The 15,370-nt window shown below is 53.5% G+C and overlaps 1 protein-coding gene across 1 annotated transcript; it reads right to left on the bottom strand.

Moving 5' to 3' along the window:
• Positions 1-3,910: 3,910 nt before the first annotated feature.
• SLC1A5 (solute carrier family 1 member 5) lies at positions 3,911-15,045 on the bottom strand. The gene is made up of 8 exons (XM_045989313.1): positions 13,668-15,045; positions 10,913-10,955; positions 10,435-10,482; positions 9,403-9,569; positions 7,452-7,685; positions 6,583-6,777; positions 6,317-6,451; positions 3,911-4,707 (listed from the first exon to the last, which is right to left on the bottom strand). The coding sequence occupies exons 1-8, from the start codon at positions 14,234-14,236 to the stop codon at positions 4,473-4,475; spliced, it is 1,626 nt and encodes a 541-aa protein (XP_045845269.1). The 5' UTR covers positions 14,237-15,045; the 3' UTR covers positions 3,911-4,472.
• Positions 15,046-15,370: the final 325 nt, after the last annotated feature.

Raw genomic sequence — 15,370 nt, forward strand, 5'->3', positions numbered from 1 at the left:
AGGAACCTGCTTCTCCCCCTCTCTCTCTGCCTGCCTCTCCGCCTACTTGTGATCTCTGTCTGTCAAATAAATAAATAAAAATCTTTAAAAAAAAAGTTCTTTAAAAAAAAAAAAGAATTTCTTTTAGCACCATCCGTAGTGTTTTGGTGTTTTCTCCTCTATTCCTTGTTCCTGAATGAACAACAATTTACACTAAAAACTTTTGTAACCTTGGGGCACCTGGGTGGCTCAGTTAAGCGTCTGCCTTCAGCTCAGTTCATAATCCTCGAGTCCCGGGATGGAGTCCCGCATCGGGCTCCCTGCTTGGCAGGGAGTCTGCTTCTCCCTCTGACCTTAGCCCCTCTCATGCACTCTCGCTCTCTTGCAGATAAAGAAATAAAATCTTCCCCCAAAAACCTAGTTTTGTAGCCTTTATCATACTGCCTGACAGCTTTGTGTATTCAGTATTTTTATTCTCAACTAGGTAAATAATATGAGGGAAAATCTGTTGCAGCAATTAATGTGAATTAATGAGTTTATATTAGGATACGTATCACTGAATTCCAGTGCTCTCTCATTGACTCTTGTATGATTAGCCAGCCAGAATGGAAGCTTTTCGGTATTGTAAAAACCAGCACATTCAGACTAGTACACATTAACCGAATTTTAGCCTCACTTGGAAAAGCCTGCTTAAGAACTATCTGAGCCCCAAGGGCGCCTGGCTGGCTTAGTCAGAAAGAGCATGCGACTCTTGATCTCAGGGTCGGGAGTTCAAGCCCTGCTTTGGAGGTAGAGGTTACTAAAAACTAAATAAATAAATAAACTTTAAAAAATGAATAACATCAAATCACGTGCAGGTAGGTCATAGTATCCGTGACCTTCACGTCAGCAGAGCCAAGAGGATTTTCCCAGAGCTGACACTCAAGCCAGCACAGGCGCTGGTGTGGCCATGATGGTGGTTACAACATGACGATACTACGTTGTAGATTACTGATCTGTTGGTAAACGGTCATCGCCATGAATGCCTCTCCGTGGGGACTCCCTGAACTTCTCCCCCTGCCCCAACTCCCCATGAGGGAAGAAGGAAGTTTCATGTCCCCACTGCTGTTGGAGGAACTGCTCCCTTTAACCAAGCAGTAAATATTTGTGTGTCCTCCCCGGGCATGACAAAAGATTTGCGATGGGAGGTTGACGGCAGACGACCCACCTGCGTACAGCCCCAAACCAGAACCCACCTGGTATCCATTCCACGTGAATGGAGCCACAAACTACTCGTCCGTGATGAAAAACAAAAAGGAATAAACTGATAAGTGCACAAACATAACAAAATCTCAAAGGCATTATGCTAAGTAAGAGAATGAGGATGCAAAAAGCGACCTGCTATAGGATCCCACTAATGGGAAATTCTAGGCGAGACAGATCCCGAAGCTGATCAGTGGTTGCCTGGGCCTGGGGGCGGAGGGAGGGACAAAATGCAAAGGAGCACCAGGCCATCTGGGATGGTGGCAGTATCGTGTATCTTGATCGTGGTGGTTTTCACTAATTATGCATCTGTCAATTTTATCCAAATACCTACTTTAAAGGATGCGGTTTATTGTATGCGAAGTGTATCTTAATAAGGTTGACCCGCACCACCACCACCACCCCCCCCCCCCGCCCCAAAAAAGGCAGATTGGGAGAGGGAGTCCAACAGACCAAGAAACATTGTTGCAAGGGAAAGACAAAGCTGTCATTAATCCAAGCTTGCGAGCCCCACTTCCTGTTACTGTAAGTCTAGAATGAAAAGTCCAGGCCCAATGCAGGGCTAGCGTGAGGACTCCCTCCCAAGCCAATCTCCTTCGAAGGAGAAGGAGCGAGAGGGGTGTCCCCAAGACAGGGGTGGGTGGAGCTATGGAGAAAGGGAGAGGTAGGTGGGAGCAGGGCCCCAGAGGATGGCCCTCCAGGTGCTTTTCCTTCTGTTCTTATGTAACCTTCACCAGTAACCTTGGAGGAAGGCATAACAGAGCCACTGTCACCAGAGGGTGAGACTCCGCTGTGCTTACACAAGGCGACAAAGCTGGCAGGCAGCAGAAACAGGATCTCGACCAGGTGACAGCCTCCTCTAGCCAGGCGGCTCCGTAGCTGGACCCCAATCCATCCATTCTGCAAATATTTATTTTTTAAAGATCTTATTTATTTGAGAGAGAGAGAGCATGAGCAGGGAAAGGAGCAGAGGCAGAGGGAGAAGCAGGCTCCCCGCCATGCAGGGAGCCGGTCACAGGACTCGATCCCAGGATTCCGGGACCATGACCAGAGCCAGACAGACACTGAGCCACCCAGGCGCCCTCTGCAAATATTTATTGAGTGTCTGCTATGTGCCAGGCACCATGCTGCGCTCTGGGCAGACCGTGGTGGACAGAACAGAGGTGGCTGCTTCGTGGAGTGCCCATCCTAGTGGGGTCCAGGTGTGGGAGCCCCTGTCCACACTCAGGAGGCTTGAAATGGTTCCAGACTTTTTTAAATGACCCAGATCAGCATCTTAGGTGAGTTAGTGGCATGTGCCAAGCAAATCTTGAAAATGGAATAGAAAAATGGGGAAATTGGAATTTAAGCTAGTTATGGATTCCTCGTATGTATATATATCATAAATATAAGATATGCACTATATTACACACACGTGCGTGAATCTCTTTAAACAGGCATCCTTCGTAATCTAAATCTGATCCATTCCCCCAAAAGCATTAAAGTGAAAATTTGAAGATAAACAACTATTTTAAGTGGGGACAATAATGCACTCCCAGCTCCTTCCAACAACCCCAACCAATTTCCCCAAATACCATTAAAACTCTTAAAATACTCTTATAACCACCCAAGGATTTTGGCATAATGGAAAGCATTGAAAACGCCAATTACTTCATTATTCAACACTTAATGAACTCATTAGTGGTTGTTTGTATGCAATGCAAAACGATTTTGTACCAAATCAAATATGAATTATATTTTTCTTTCACCCTGCAACGATCACGAGATGTAACTAAATAAACAACAACCAAAAAAATGCTAAAAAGATAGTCAAGATACCATCTGTAATTGGACTCAGATTGGTGGTGCCTCCAGGCACCTGGGCAGGAGCCTAGTAGGGCCCTGGGAAGGGGAAGATAATGATCAGTAACATGTAACAGGTCTCAGCAAGGTACAAGGAGGGTTAGAGGTACAAGGATCCTAAGAGCCTGTGAGGCTCCAATGGTACCATCCACATCCTGGACTCAAATAGGACTTAAAAAGAGTTGCACGGCGGCAATTTTATTCAAACGGCAAATTCGGGGTTTAAAAGAAGGGGGGGATATGTCCCTACTGGCACTGTCTGGATAGTGAGAGTTCAAGTGTCAAGGAACACCCGCATTCCTATGTTGGTTACACTGGAAAATCAATTTCTTCCCAGGAATCGCCCGAAGTTTCTCAGCTGGAAGATGGTCTACGCAGGCTAAAATGCACACATCTTAAGTGCACAGGGGAATTTTTCCAATGTATAGGTCTGTGGAAGCAACGCCTGTCTCGAGATATGGGACGTTTACCGGATCGTGAAGCTTCCCTGGGTCCCTTCCCAGTCACGAAGTCACCCTCATAGGTCATCACTGTTTGGATTTCTCTCACTATAGACCGGTTTAGCTTGTTCCAGACCCTCACAGAAATGGAACCAGGTAGCATGAACGGTTTCCAGCTCCTTTCGCTCCAAATGTTATCCGTGGAATGCATCCAAGAGCGGCTGTCCATCACAGAATGAGTGTATTGATCTATCAACTGGTACATTTCCAAACTTTGACAGTTACAGGGAGAGCGGCTGAAGACATTTGTGTCCTGGACTTTGGGGGGACAGTTTTTTTCTCTCTGGTTTAAGTGGAACTCCTGAGCTGTTGGTGAATGCACATATGTGGACTTGATAACAAACATCTGATGAGAAATGCTTGACAACTTTTATTGCTCAAAAAGGCCCTTTGGAGTGACATCAGTCATTGTCCTTGGTCTCCCCTCCCCGGCGGGGTCCCATGGAGTGTTTCTGTTACTGTGGAGGGAATAGAGGGCCTGGAGACAGGGTGGGATATACCGTAGAGTCACAAAACACACACACACACACACACACACACACACACAGAGCTACCAAAATAGCCAGCAACCCACTGAACATTCATCCTCTCAAAGAGGGCAGAAGTCCACATGACAACCGGTGCCTGGCGATGGGGAGCCCAGAAGAAGACATTTACACTATTTCTCCATCTTCTTTCCCAGCCATGGGTGGGAATACGAATTGAGGACTGGGGAAGTTTTGGGAAGAAACACACACACACATATACCCCAGCACTGAGGCCTCCCAGATCTGATGCTGGGTCGGGGGGCGGGGGGAGCGCCTGGGGCCCCCGGATTCCCAAACGTGTGGACAGAACCTCCAAAGTCCCAGTTCATAATCCCAATGCCCAGAGCGGCGCCCATCAGGGCAGGGAACGCCCCTATGGGGTTTACATAACTGATTCTTTCTCGCAGGGGTCCGCATCCCCAGCAGGTCCCGAGGGGCGTTTGAGGAGAGGGTCCCCCTCCTCGGTGGGGGCGGGCAGAGGAGACAGGGGCATCTCGCTCTTCACTTGGATCAACTCTGGCACCGAGCTCCGTAACTCCGAGCGATCCACGTAATTTTGGAGGAGTCCCGCCCCAAAGGCATCGCCTTCCACGTTGAGGACAGTACAGGACCGGTCTCTGAAGGGGCAGGAGTGACAGGGAAGTGAGTGGGAAGGCCGAGGGTAGGGCCCAACCATCCTGTTTTTCCCCCCAAAGCCTGGAGTCCCCATGGCGCCCTCCTTCATGGAACCCTGTTCTCCCCCTATACCCAGGTCATCCCTCCATCTTCTCAGCACCCAAATTATCCCTTCGTCCTAGAACCTCAAAGACCTTTTCATCCAGAGTCCAAGCATCCCCCTACCTCTCTTTTTTCCCATGGAATCCCAAGGTATCCCCACACTTTCTCTGCCTCAGAACCCCAAAGATCTCCTCCTCCATCCTCCCAGGAGCCCAAATGATTTTTCTTCCAAAAAAATCACACGATTTGCTCCTCCTGGAACTTCAAAAAGTCAACCCTTCCTTCTCTTGGGGCATCAGAAGACCCATCTACCTCTCCTCTTCCCCATGATAGACTACTTTCCCACTGAGGCCTTTCTACTTATAATCTTAGAGATCTAGTTTCACTTCCTCTTTATACTGTGTGTGTGTGTGTACATCCCATTTTAGAAAATTGAGCTATAATTCATATACTATAAAACTAACCCTTTTCAAAAAAATAATTTGAGAGAGAAGCAGTGGTGGGGGACGGGTAGAGGGAGCGAGAGAATCAGACCTCCCACTAAGCAGGGAGCCCAATATGGGACTTAATCCCAGGACCCCAAGATCATGACCGGAGCTGAAGGCAGGCACTTAACTGACTGAGCCACCCAGGTGTCCCCAAACTCACCCTTCAAAAGTATACAATTCAGGGGAACCTGGATGGTTCAGTTGGTCAAGAGTCTGACTCCTGATTTCAGCTCAGGTCATGATCTTAGGGTTATGAGATCAAGCTCTGCATCAGGCTCCACACCTGGCATGGAGCCTACTTAGGATTCTCTCTCTCCCTCTGCCGCTCCCCTTTGCCCCCTCCCTCACCCATGCACATGCTCTCTCTCTCTTAAAAAAAAAAGTGCACAACCCAGTGGTTTTCGGTATATTCAGAGTTGTACGACCATCGCTGCTATTTAATTCCAGGACATCTTCATTGCTCTAAAAGGACACCCCCACACCCACCAAGCAATTATCCCCTAGCCCCCGGCAACTGCTAATCTATGGTCTATAGAAGTGCTTATTGTGGCCATTGCATTGAAATGGAATCACAGACGCCTGGGTGGCTCAGTTGGTTAAGCCACTGCCTTCGGCTCAGGTCATGATCCTGGGGTCCTGGGTTTGAGTCCCACATCGGCCTCCCTGCTCATCGGGGAACCTGCTTCTCTCTCTGCCTCTGCCTGCCACTCTGCCTGCCTGTGCTCTCGCATGCTCTCTCTCCCTCTCTGACAAATAAATAAATAAAATCTTTAAAAATTAATAAAATCTTTCAAAATAAAAATCTAAAAGAAATAAAATCTTTAAAATCTTTAAAAAAAAAAATCACACACTATGTGGTCCTTTGTGTTCTGCCTTCTTTCACTTAGATTTTCAAGGGTCCCACGTGCTACCACCATGTACAAATGTGTGAATGCTACATTCTGTTTTACTGCTGAATGACATTCCATTCTTACAGATATATGACATTTTAGGTAACCCGAAGCCCCAAACCCACACTTACACTAGCCAGTCCACAGCCAGGATTAAGGAGATGTCCCGGACCGGCAGGTTGACCGCCTCCAGGATGATGGCCAGAGTGAGGACACCCCCCGCGGGGATGCCCGCAGCACCCACGCTGGACGCTGTGGCGGTGACTCTGGGGGAAGAGAGCGGAGGTCAGGGACTCCCGAGGAAAACCCGAGGAGCTGGCTCCCTCCAGCCTGTGTCGGTTCTCGGGGGAAGGGTCAGATGGGCCGGGGGTCCCGGCCGCAGCCACCCCACACTCACAGGATGGTGATGATCTTCACAAAGTCCAGGGATTGCTGGTTCAGCTGTGCAATGAACACCGCGGCCACACACTGGAAGAGCGCCGCACCATCCATGTTGACCGTGGCGCCGATGGGGAGGATGAAGCGGCTGATGTGCTTGGCAACGCCGTTCCTCTCCTCCACGCACTTCATCATCAGCGGCAGCGTGGCGGAGCTGAGGGGAGGCGACGTGGTCAGCGCGTGCCCCGCCCCCTGCCGAAGCCCCGCCCCACGGGCCAACCAGCGCACTGAAGGCTCCGCCCACCAGCCTAGACGCCCAACCCCCCAACCCTGTCCTCCCCAGCCCTCCATGCCCTACTCTTCCCAGAGTCAGAGGAGCCTGGGATCCTGCAGAGTGCCAGGATTCCAAAGCATAGGAGTCCTGGACCCCCTGGGAGTACAGACTGCTATCCTTCAAAATGCACACAAAAATTCAATGCCTCAGAGCTCACTGACCCCCACTCCCTCCCTGCTCCACCAATAATAGATCCTGTCTAAGAATTGCTGGGTTCTGAGGGCACAGGTGGACAAAATACCTAGAAGGGAGTGGAAGGGGCTCCTAAGGGATTAGATCCAGGGTGGAGCACTAGACCATCACCCCCCAGGGTCAGGTCTTGTGGAGGAGGAGTGGTTCTCAGGAAGGAAAAAAGAAGAAATCTCTAAGACAAGGGTTTTCTAACAGGGAAGGTGGGGGGTATTCCAGAACCTTACAAGAAACTCACAAAGTATGTCCCCTACACCCAGATCCAGTGTCCCCAAATACAAAATTTCAAGGGTCTCCAGACAGCTGATGCCTACCGCAAGGCCCTTAAGCTTAGAAATCCTGCAGAGTCTCCCAGGAGGCCATACCTAGAAGAGGTCCCAAAGGCAGTGGCCAGCGCTGTCACGATGCCCCACAGGAAGCGGTAGGGGTTTTTGCGGGTGAAGAAGAAATAGATGAGGGGCAGCACCAGGAGCCCGTGGATGGCGTGGCCGAGCAGACAGCACAGGATGTACTTGCCGAGACTGGCAAACAGCACCCCCACGTCCTCCATCTCCACGATCTTGCCAGCCACCAGGAACAAGATGCCCACAGGGGCATACCTAAGCGCCCAGGAGACAAATTGCAGCCTCTGACCATGTGTCCACGCAGCACCAGGCTTTAGGTTCAGTACACAACCTGACCACAGCCTCCCTTGTGGGCAGGAAACACCTAGAGCAGCGTGTGCGAAAGTTTGGGCACGTTGCCTGCCATCCTCCAAGCTCTTTCCCCTTGCAGATAGGACAGCAGGGAGATAAAGAAGCCTGGGGCTTTCTAAAGCCACTTGGAGTTGAATCACTAACCAGATTCGGACTTTTCGGACTTAACCCGTGGCCCCCCGAGTGAGTTATTTACATGTTCTGCGTTTGTAGATTACAGTACCTACCGTGATTTAAACCGATACAATCTCTCACCGCATCATGAAAATTAAAAAGTCTGTAGCTCGTGTCTTAGTAACAATGCCCGGACACGAAGCATTTATCTTGGGTTGAGCCCTGGAACATGATGGAATCTTTACCACAATGCTGCATAAGCTCCTATTTTAGTCCTATGTGGCCACAGTTTAATTAAAATCTAACAGGTTGGTAGGGGCACCCAGGTGGCTCAGTCAGTTAAACGTCTGCCTTTGGCTCAGGTCATGATCCTGGGGTCCTGGGATCAGAGCCCCAAGTCAGGCCCCCTGCTCGTTGGGAAGCCTGCTTCTCCCTCTCCCACTCCCTCTGCTTGTGTTCCCTCTCCGGCTGTCTCTCTCTGTCAAATAAATAAAATCTTTAAAAAAGAATCTAATAGGTTTGTAAAACAGGGACATTAAGGCTACCGGCTTCATAGGTATATTAGGGGAAATGGGGTGCCATGGGAAGTGATTTGAAAGCTCTTTGTATACAGTAAGCGATCTATAAACTTCTGCTGGAGTTATTATCACCCGCTCCTGGAGTGACGGTCCCAGAGGTGCTCATGCCTCCCAGCCAGGAGGCCTCCCCCATGACTGCCTTCCTGGTTTGATCCCTGTAGCTAGTTGCCCAAAGCCTTTCCCCTCTTTGGTTAACAGAAGAAAGGCCCCGTTGCCCAGCGGGGCCATGGGTTAAGTCCAAATCTAGTGCAGCTAGGTTTGGCCAAATGCCCAAGCTCCAGCCAGTGGGAGGTGCCCAGAAGTTAAACAAGGACATGCTTGATAAATATTAGCGGATACTCTTTATTGTGGCCATACTATAGGTCAGGCTTTGTCCCAAGAAGTTTACACTCATTTGTGCCTGATACTGTTAGTCCCATTTTCCAGATGGGGAAACCGAGGCAGAACGCGGTAAGTCACTTGTGATAGGGTGCACAGGTGGGAAATCATAATGATAATGATCATAGCTAAGAGTAGCTCAGGAGGTACTGGGTATTTAAAACACTTCATAAGTGTGCTCGCTTCGGCAGCACATATACTAAAACACTTCGTAAGTGCCTGACCTAGACCTCCACCTAGACCTCCTATTACTCATTCCATCTTCATGGTAAGGCAGACATTGGATCCCATTCAAATCTCTGCAGTGGAGATGCATTCACTAAGCTGTGGCCACAGCCTGGCTGGTGTCAGTCTCAGCTCCCAGGGAATATAGGACTGCCCTCATCTTAGAATGAAGACACCGAGGCACAGACAGGGTAGGTCACTCGCCCAAAGTCACAGCCAGGGGATGGGCAACACTGGGTGTGAATCCAGGCCATCTGGCTCCATGGAGCAGAGAGATGGGAGGGCTGCCCCCGTTCCAAGTCCCCCGCCCCCCTGCCACCACCTACCACATGATCCAGGAGACCAGCACCATGGTGGCGTCATTAAAGGAGTTGAAGAAGCGGATGAGGAGCTCCCCCTCGGGTCCCAGCTTCCGCAGGGCCACACCAAAGACAATGGCAAAGACCACCAGGCCCAGGATGTTCATACTCTCCACCTCGTCACCAACGGGCACCTTGGGGTAAGGAACAAATTGGGATGGGAGGATGCTCAGTTAACTTGCAGTCACTAAGGGCCCTGCTGGGACCCAACATGGACGAAACAGCTCTTGGAGTTCATTTGTCCCTTCCTCCCAAGGCTCACAGTCCAGGTCCGAGAGACCTCCCAGGTCACCGGGGACCACCCAGAGTGACTGGAAGAGGGGAAACCCAGGGGAGTGTCGGAACTGAGGGGGGATGCCGGCTTGGTAGATGGCGTGGTGGGGGAATCAGGGAGGGCTTCGTGGAGGAAGGGGCTGAGATCTGGAGAATAGGAGGACTAACCAGGTAAAGAGAGGTGGTAGAAGATTCTGGAGAGGGGAAACGATGTGCAACAGTCAAAAATGAGAGCCCCTGGGCATTCAAAGAACAGAAGGAAAGCCACTGGGGCTGGAATAGGCTGGCCAGAGTCAAAACAAGAGGCTGGGTGGGTGACTGGGCAGAAGCCTGAGCTCGCAGGGTCTCATGGACTGTGGCGAGGAGCCTGGGCTTTCTTCTGAGGGCAGAAAGGGGCTCTGGGTAGGAGGGAGACAGGTCAGGTTTGTGCTTTGGGGAAAAACTACTTTGTGCCACGCACAAAGGGGAGGGGGGAGGGGGAAACCGGGGGGGCAGACCAGAGAGGGGGCCAGCGTGGGTTGGGGGCAGAAAAGAAGCCTGCACCAGGGAGGGAGAAGAAGGGGGCAAAAATGGAGAGACCAGAAAAAACAGAAATTAGGCAGTGGTGGCAGAGTATAAAGCAAATACCACCAAATGTCAGAAGAGGCCAGTGGTGGGCAAACAAAGGGTTGGAACAAAAGAGAAAAACCCCACCAATGGGCGGAGGGATGGGTCCCCTTCTCTCACCTTCACCTTGGTCCCGTTGATCCATCCTGTTTCATAGGAGGTACTGTACTGCAGGTAGGGGTGGGCAAGGTCAGTATCAATGCCAAGGAGGCCCCCCCCCGACCCGTCCTGGCACTAACAGTGCTCCAAGCTGGTCCTAAGCACCCCCTCAATGCAACCCCACCGAGGTGGCATTTTCCTACCATGTGCCCATTTTCCAGAGGTGGAAACCGAGGCAAGGAGAGGTAAAGACACTTGCCCAGGGTCACACACCTAGAATTAGAACCCCGAAGGGGCTCAGAACCCGTATCCTCCTTCCTCAATAAGAGGCATGGATGGGTTTCACAGGCCACCCAAGAACTCTCCAAGAGCATTCAACAATTCGTGAGCACACATGCTTTTCCAGAAAGCACCCAAAAGCAGGCACCCAGGGGCTACAGCTGGCTGTGTCCCTCCCCACCTGCCCCCCACCCCTCGGGACACAGCCCCAAGGACTCACTGAGCGGAAGGCTGCAGACACCAGGTTGGAGGGGAAGATATTTCTGCAGAAAGAGACACGGAGAGCGGTAGGTTATTAAATACCCCAGGAGGAGCCTGGGCAGGTGGGGGCGGTCTGGGGGGGCTGCCTTGGCCTCTTGGGATGCAAAGAACCTTGGAGGCCCCATGGGCACCCAGCTGTGGTCCCCACCCATGCCTCAGGCCAGGTGTGGTCAGGCAGAGCTGGGCCTTGGCCTGCACGCTTGTCCAGGGGGTGGGAAGTCTGAGCTGGCCTCCGAGGGCCCCTGAAGGCTGGCCTGCTAGCCTTGACCAGCCCCGAGGGATTGTGGACTGGAGGTGAGGAACGCTGGCTTCCCAGAGCAGGCAGGGGCAGGGTCACCCTGGGCCTCAGCTCCACCCCAAGCAGCAAACCTAATACCCAGAGCGTCTTGCATCAGCCACTTCCTCCCTCAAGGCTCAGGCCTTGGTGCCCGGGCTGAGTAGGTGACAGGGTACGGGAAAGATCTGGGTGTGTGGGAAGGAGGTTAGTGAGAGAGTGACAAGGGATGGCTGTGTGTTGTGAATGTCTGTCTGGGCAGCGGCGGGCACTAAACCCCAGCGAACGTGTCAGGAAGTAAGACAATGGCCTCTTGTGTCTCAGAGTGGGACCAAAATTCCAGCAAATGTGTCTACTGTAGTCCCCACAGTGCTTGACATAAATCCACTCACTCACTTATTTATTTTGTTTTTTAAAGGGCCACCTGGGTGGCTCAGTCGGTTAAGCACATCTGCCTTCAGCTCAGCTCTGGTTATGATCCTGGAATGGTCATGATCTTGAAGTTCCAGGTTGGAGTCCCGCATGGGGCTCCCTGCTCAGCAGGGAGTCTGCTTCTCCCTCTGCCCCTCACCCCGCTTGTATGCTCTCTCTCTCACTCTGTCTCCCTCTCAAATAAATAAATAATTAAAATCTTTTTTAAAAAATAAATAAGTAGGCGCCCCACCCACCATGGAGCCCAACTCGGGGCTTGAACTCACGACCCTGGGATCAACACCAGAGCTGAGATCAAGAGTCAGACACTTCACCAACTGAGCCGCCCAGGCACCCCTAAATCCACTCACTGGATCCTCACGACAGCCTTCTGACCCCCATTTTATAGAGGAGGGAACCAAGGCACAGAAAGGGAAAGAAACCTGCCTTGGCTAGGAAGTGGCCAAGCTGGGATTTGAACCCAGACAGCCGGCTGCGTAGTTCTAGCCACACCGCCCCCCCATTCTGGCGTCCTCCCTCACCAATGATGTTTCTCAAGTGTTGGGATCGGGTTGGGGGGTGCAGGTTAGTGCTCAGATCTGTGGGATAGTGTTGGTGCATATGGGCTCTTGAGCACGGATGTCTGGGCAACGCTCAATGGAGAGGTCAGTGGCATCCGTGAGCGGCTGTGTCGAGGGAGGCCTCTGTGTGCGTGAGGACACGTGTGACAACTGGTATAAGGCCATGTGTCAGCGTGAGAGGCTGCAGCTGTGGCTGAGCGCCTGTGTCCAGCTGTGTGCCAATTGGCTATAAAGTCGTGTGGCTCTGAGATGTTCTAGCAAAGTCTCCGGAGTTGGCCGACTGCCAGTTCCGTCTATTTTGACACACAGGGGCAGCAGCGTGGACACATCAACAGCCTCCGAGTGGGCGTGCCCATTGGCCAGAAGGCCTGTACCCACCCAGGAGAGGCAGGCTGGGTCAGGAGCCGCTAATCTCCCCCAGCCAGGAGGCACCCACCCACTACAACTTCTAGACACCAAGCCTGCCCCCACATCTCTCACCCCAGCCGACACAGATCTCCCAAGCGGCTGGGAGAACCCAGTTCCGTGACTCATCATTTCCTCCTGTCACTTCCAGGAAGTCCCCAACCAGCCTGGAGACCCTGAATCAGCAGGTCCCAAAGGCAAGCCAGGGGTCTGCCCTCCTCAAAATGGGGAGAGTCATTCGTGGGTGCGGAGCAGAGATCAGAAGGCAAAGAGTCGGCTGGCTTTCTAACTGGCCCCTTTCTGAGCAACCCCGTGGAGGTTTGGGGGCGGGACAGGCGGAGAGAAAGCCCAGACGGGCTCCCCAGACAGGAGGAAATGGAATGGAAAGTCCTCGGAGGTGGCAGAGTTTAGCCGGAACATATAAAAGAGAAGCTGCCAGGGCCCATTTGAACTGGGCGGGGAAGGGAGGCCAAGAAAAGAGCCTGGTTATGTCCGGGTGACACGTAGTGTGGGGAGCCCTGGGGCTGGAGGTCATTCACATCTCCTCAGGGTCTCCCACAGACTCCTTTCCCAGGGGTTACAAGCCCTCTGACCCTAGACTCAAATCCTGATCCAGAAGCCCCATCCTGAGACCCTTAGCAGCCCCAAATCCCCTTCCAAGTCCCCCCTCCCCGCCAGACCCTCTTATGTCCCCTCCCTCCCCACACAGCCCACAAGCATTACTCCTTTTTCCCTCTCTAAGATGTCCTTGCCTATCAACCTTCTTGGAGGGTCCCCGCTTATGTCTCCAGGCGCCCACATCAGAAGCCTCCTTCCCCAGGGGTCTGTCCTCTCCCGCTGTGCCCTGACCCTCCAAAGGCCACCCACCGTCACCACCCCTCACCATCCCGTCCTGTCTTCCTCCAGGCCCCTTGGATGCCCTCTCCTGTTCACGTGGCCACTCCCGCCATCCCTAACATGCGTTCCCTCCCCACATAGCCGGGGCACCCCCCTTCCTCCCCCTCCCGCCCAACCCCGACTCCACCGGGCGGGCGGGGTCTGACCTCACGAGATCCAGGAACGAATCGAGGACTTCCTTGCTGGGGGCCTCTTCTACAGCGCCCTTGGTCCCGACCGAGGCGTTGATGGCGGCAAAGGCGGCGCCCGGCCGCAGGGCCAGCGCCAAGCCCACGCCAAGCGCGGACGCCAGCAGCGTGGTGACCAGGAAAAAGAGCAGCGCCCAGGCGCCCAGGCGGCCGAGCGCGCTCGAGTCCAGGCTGGCGGCGCCGCCGATCAGGCTGCACACCACCAACGGTAGGATGATCATCTTCAGCAGGCGCAGCAGCAGCTCGCCGGGGAAGGCGAAGGCCGCCAGACGCTCGGGACCCAGAGCTTGAGCGCCGCCGGCCCCCGATACCCCCAGACCCAGCGCCACGCCGGCCACCACGGCCACCACGGTCAGCAGCACCAACAGGTTGGCGCGAAGGCAGCGGCGCACCCGGTCCCGGGAACGGCAGCATCCGCCTCCTGTCTCGCCCGGGTCCTCTACGGGGACCAACGTCGGGGCACCGTTCGCGGTGGGCTCAGCCGCCGCGAACCCCTTGGCGTCTCCCCGAGGCGGATCGGCCACCATGATGAGCGCCCGGGAGTTCCTTAGCGCGGGGAAGCTGGGCGCGCTTGGGACTCCTTCCTGGGACGCGGACGTTCCTTAGAACCGAGAAGTTTTATAAAACAGCCTGGAGGCTGGAACTTTGGAAGGTTCCCCGGAGTTGGGAATTCGCAGCGCCTTGGTTCCTGGAGTACCCGAGATCCCCAAGCCGGGCGCTGAGGCTCTTCTGCTCTCCCAGATTGCGTCTGAAGCCCGAAATCTGGGAGCGCTGGGCTCCTTCGGTCCTGGGGATGGGAATACAGGGGTTTATGAGGCCGGGACCCGGGGTCCTTGGCTCTGGAAGGCTGAAGGCGTCCAAGCGGCAGAGGTCCTCAAGAGGCCAGGTTCTGGTAGCGCAGATCCGGGAGGCAAGGATCCGGGGTGCCGGGGTCCTGGAAACGGAGGCTGGGGAGCCTGAATCTGGGGGGTGGGAGACAGAGCTCCGGGAAGAGGGGAGCCAAGTTTTTGAGTCCAGGAGAGGAAATCCAGGCGCCTGGGTGCGGAACGGCGGTCCGGGTCCCCGGGAGGTAACGGCGACCGGGCCTGATGGAAACTCGCGGGCGCGCCGCGTGGCCGTGAGCCCACGGGGCGGAAGCTTCCAGGATTAAGGGCAGGGGCGAGGCTTGAGAAGGCGGGGCGCGAAATGCGGGCGCCGATTGGCTGAGTCGCGTTCGGAGCCCTCCTGTGGGCGAGAGGTGGGGCTGAGGCCAGAGTCTGGCCAAGTCACCCATAGAAGGACGACTTACAAGTCTGACTATACCCAGGGGCGGGGTCACCGGAGGGGACGGGGGCGGGGCCCGGACGGGGGCGGGGTGTTGAGGGGAAACTTTTTTCCCGCCAAAGGAATCCGGACATGGGTGGGGGCCTTTAACCTGCAACGGTTCTCGAGCCTGAGGGTCTCTAGAAAGTGCAAGTGAGCCACAAGTGGTTCAAAACCCAGCCTGCAACGCCTCTAGCCTGAATTTGGTCTTTTGTCGCCTCTGTCTCTCTCGGAACTCAGATTCTTCGAATGTAAAATGCAGATTATTAAAGCTTATCCCACACATAATTGGTGTTAAGATTTAAGTTAGATGAGGGGCGCCTGGGTGGCTCAGTGGGTTAAGCCTCTGCCTTCAGCTC

This window comes from Meles meles, chromosome 19 (genome assembly GCF_922984935.1).
Source record: "Meles meles chromosome 19, mMelMel3.1 paternal haplotype, whole genome shotgun sequence".
In the NCBI taxonomy this organism is placed as follows: domain Eukaryota; kingdom Metazoa; phylum Chordata; class Mammalia; order Carnivora; family Mustelidae; genus Meles; species Meles meles.

Coding starts and splice junctions, on each gene's coding strand:
- SLC1A5 (XM_045989313.1), bottom strand. CDS start 14,236: ATGGTGGCCGATCCGCCTCGGGGAGACGCCAAGGGGTTCGCGGCGGCT. Junction 9,570..10,434: donor TCAACGGGACCAAGGTGAAG/GTGAGAGAAGGG, acceptor CCTTACCCCAAG/GTGCCCGTTGGTGACGAGGT. Junction 7,686..9,402: donor CTGGTCTCCTGGATCATGTG/GTAGGTGGTGGC, acceptor CTGGGCGCTTAG/GTATGCCCCTGTGGGCATCT.